The sequence below is a fragment of the Verticillium alfalfae genome, genomic scaffold, assembly GCF_000150825.1.
Source record: "Verticillium alfalfae VaMs.102 supercont1.1 genomic scaffold, whole genome shotgun sequence".
NCBI lineage: Eukaryota > Fungi > Ascomycota > Sordariomycetes > Glomerellales > Plectosphaerellaceae > Verticillium > Verticillium alfalfae.
The window spans coordinates 4219619-4222982 of NW_003315038.1; the positions used below are offsets into that span (position 1 = coordinate 4219619).

The 3364-nt window shown below is 52.1% G+C and overlaps 2 protein-coding genes across 2 annotated transcripts; both read right to left on the reverse strand.

Moving 5' to 3' along the window:
• Positions 1-123: 123 nt before the first annotated feature.
• VDBG_01279 (conserved hypothetical protein) lies at positions 124-696 on the reverse strand (the record flags this gene model as incomplete). The annotated part of the gene is made up of 3 exons (XM_003009550.1): positions 124-344; positions 398-534; positions 590-696. 3 exons carry the CDS (start codon positions 694-696, stop codon positions 124-126), a joined length of 465 nt encoding a protein of 154 aa, XP_003009596.1.
• Positions 697-1112: 416 nt separating this feature from the next.
• VDBG_01280 (allantoate permease) lies at positions 1113-1955 on the reverse strand (the record flags this gene model as incomplete). The annotated part of the gene is made up of 4 exons (XM_003009551.1): positions 1113-1369; positions 1417-1607; positions 1672-1727; positions 1785-1955. The coding sequence occupies 4 exons, from the start codon at positions 1953-1955 to the stop codon at positions 1113-1115; spliced, it is 675 nt and encodes a 224-aa protein (XP_003009597.1).
• Positions 1956-3364: the final 1409 nt, after the last annotated feature.

A 3364-nucleotide genomic window follows, 5' to 3' on the forward strand; every position in this document is an offset into this window, starting at 1 on the left:
ATTCATATGATCCCGCTGCCTTGACGAACATGTTGTAGCACGCCGCCGAGACTGTTCTGGACCGGACTGAGCCCGAGTTGCGCGAGTTCCAGCCTACTTGGATTGGATGGGCTGCAGGCGCGGTTAACAATGGACGTATCTACAACAGGACGCTTTGTGCTCACGATTGGGATACATCAACAGTAGGATGATGACGAAGTAGAAGAGCCACCTGTTGATCTCGTCCGTGTTGACAATGTTGAGGAAAATGAGTAGCGGCAAGGCCCAGACTTGGCCGATCATTGACACGTAGGAGAGCTCTTTGAAAATCTCGCCGATGTAGGTGAGGCCCAGCATCATGATCACTAATTGAGTCAGCAGTGGTCGGGGTCGGGAGAATCGAGACAGAGAGACATACTATGGCCAAGGGTGTAGGGGATACTGAGGAGGTTAGACTGGAAGGTATCGAAGCCCAGGCTACGCAGTGTCAGGGTCAGATAGAGCTTTGGTGGACCCATTGGGATTTCGAACGTCAGGCCGATGAGGTAGATGGGCCTGGTGGATTGTCAGAAGACGAAATGACTTTGAACTCGGCCCTCGACAAACATACCAGAGATCAAAGTCTTTAAGGCTGTTCCAGAGGAGCTGAGGCGTGATGGCTTCGCGATTATGCATTCCGCTCTTCCCCGGGTCTTCTCGCAAAACCCTGTTGACCATGATGATCTCTTCTCTAGATGATTGATTTCAGTCAAAGGGCCACGCGGACTGCTAATCACTTGAAAGGTACCTCTTGGAGAACCAGCCCTGTTTTCCACGGAACCAGCTCGCTGTCTGACACGGGCCGGCCGGCATCAGGAGAAAGCCGAATACTCCGGCCACGAATGTAATGAGGCCCTGGGCGGAATTTAGTGATGCACATGGATGACGACTGGCTCAGAGAGAAACATACTTCAATAAGGAACAGCCATCGCCACCCAGCCTGACCGTTCACGCCCCTCATATGTAGGATCCCCGACGCAAAAAGCGCCGAAAATATGTCTGCAAGGCTCATCGCCGTCCAGAAGAAGCCAAGTCGAAGCGAGAGCTCATGGTGTTTGTAGAAATAGGAAAGATACAGGATAACCTCGTCTCGGTCAGTATCGTTGGGCACAAGCATCTGATGGGGAACTCACATCAGGGATGAAACCGCCTTGCAACATTCCCAACAAGGCTCTGAATATCAGGAACGAATGCCGGCCAGAGAGCCAGAACTGAGTACTCGCAATCAGGCTCCAGAGAACCATTTGCGCCGGGATCCATCTGTCGGGCCCGATCCATTTGGAAAGTAGCTGAGAGGGTAATTCGGCGCATAGAAAGCTAAGCTTGAAAATGGTATTGCCAAGGTTGTAATCTGTATCTTGGGTCAGAACGCTTCACTGGAGCTGTGAGCTAGCTTACCATTCGTGGTCATGCCCAGATCGCCCAGGAAGTTGTCCGTCAAAGCCTGCTGGATGTTTGCGCGGTCCAGCTCGAGTGCCATGAACATGATGCAGGCCCAGACCATGATACGCCAGTCGATCTTGCGAACGAGGCTGTGCTCCTCCCCCCATGACCAACGAGCCGACGGGTCAAATCGATGAATGTTCTCCCTGCACGACTGTGAGCTTCGCCATCGATTCGCGTACCGTTGGTTGCGGGAATGAGACTATTCACCATTCGGGGTGGGGTTCGTAGCGGTCCGCTGTGTCGGGGTCATCGAACACGCTCGCCTAGACTCTGTATGAGCATCAATGAGCCACTACAGGACGGATCGTGGGGCGTCGTACTTGGGTTGCGATGGCATCTGGGTCGTAGTTGCTCCTTCGCTGGAACCAAAAGCGCTTCTCGTCTATGGGTGCACCCAGGGGCGCGACATCGATGGCCAGAAGCGAAGTTGTCTCCTCCGTCGTGCCGTATTTACTGATCTTCGTCTTGTTTCTTGTCAAGACGGTCGCCATCTTGATACCACTTCATGTAGGCTGACTCCTCGATGTTGATGTCGCGCGTCTGGAGAGGTGTCTACTTGAGTTAAAGAAATGATAGGCGAATTACACGGGTTTGTCATATACATCAACCGATGACCTTGACGGAAAATAAAAATTCACGAGATTTACAAAAGTTCGAATGCTCTGGCTGATGTGGACTTGCACCAGGATCGAGTAGACCGCGGGGTCACGGCCAGCGGGGTGCAACACGTCGCTTGACGCGACGATGGCGTGCTGAGGCCCCTGACCTGATGACGGCCACATGATCAACCGCACACCTCTGTCAGGCATCCCGGATCAATCACTCGATTGAAACGCCACATTCAACGCTGGCCTGAAAATCGAGCACGATACGATGCAGCGGTAGCAGAGCTAGTGGACTCTCTGTCGACTTTTGACGAGCGAGGACTGTTGACGCGAATGAGCATTTGGTGCTACGTGCTCTCCCAGGATAGAGCAAGGGACCAATGGAGCGAACCTGATAAGTAAATCGCTGCAACTGTCATACATTCTAGCTAGATTCAAAATGACCTACTCTGCAACTCATAAACAGCTGACAACAAGTCGATATGTAACAACTTATCTCATTGGCCTGGCCTAGTGGTTGTCGCTCCGTGCACAAGTCGCTGAACCAGTACGAGACGCTTTTTTATGGCGTCTTCGCTCGCCATCGTCCACATATTTGACGCCAGCGCGCCAAGCATCCGCAACGCTTTCGAATGGATGGCTTGAGGATTCCAAACCGGTGAGGGCGAGCATCGCAAAGCACTCATCTTTGAAAAAGATAAAGGTGGTATATCTTTAGGTACACTGGCGGCCGGTGGTCGGGACTGATGAAACGATCCGGGTATCGGTGCCAAATCCCCATCTGGACCTTAGCCTTGGAACGTGCCTGTACATCATTACATCTCTAGATGGCGTGTCCATCTCTTAGTACCAATACCTATATTCCCAACAGGAGGTGACATGATTGTCAGAGTTCGGAGCATTAGCAGTTGTAGCATTTCCCCGCAAACGACTGGCTGCTTTATGTGGATGACACCATTGACCCCAGAACCACGCAATCCCCACATCCCATCGAGGCCGAGAGGATCACGAAATCTGTGCGAACACTTCCACCACGGAGAAGATGCAAAACAGCCGTCGGCATCTTATCGAAGGTCCAGAACCGTGTGATGATCATCAGCTCCGGCTGAGCACACTGGCGATATCGGATGTATGTCATGCCATTGCTATGAGTAACCCCTCTTGGTGCCGGACCGTCGCCTGTGTATAAAGAAGCTTCATGGTGCCGCCGCGGTGATGAATATTGGCCACCATCCTAAACCAAAAGAAACAACGGGAAATACGTCTGTTAGATCTTTTATCTTTCTGTGCCCTTT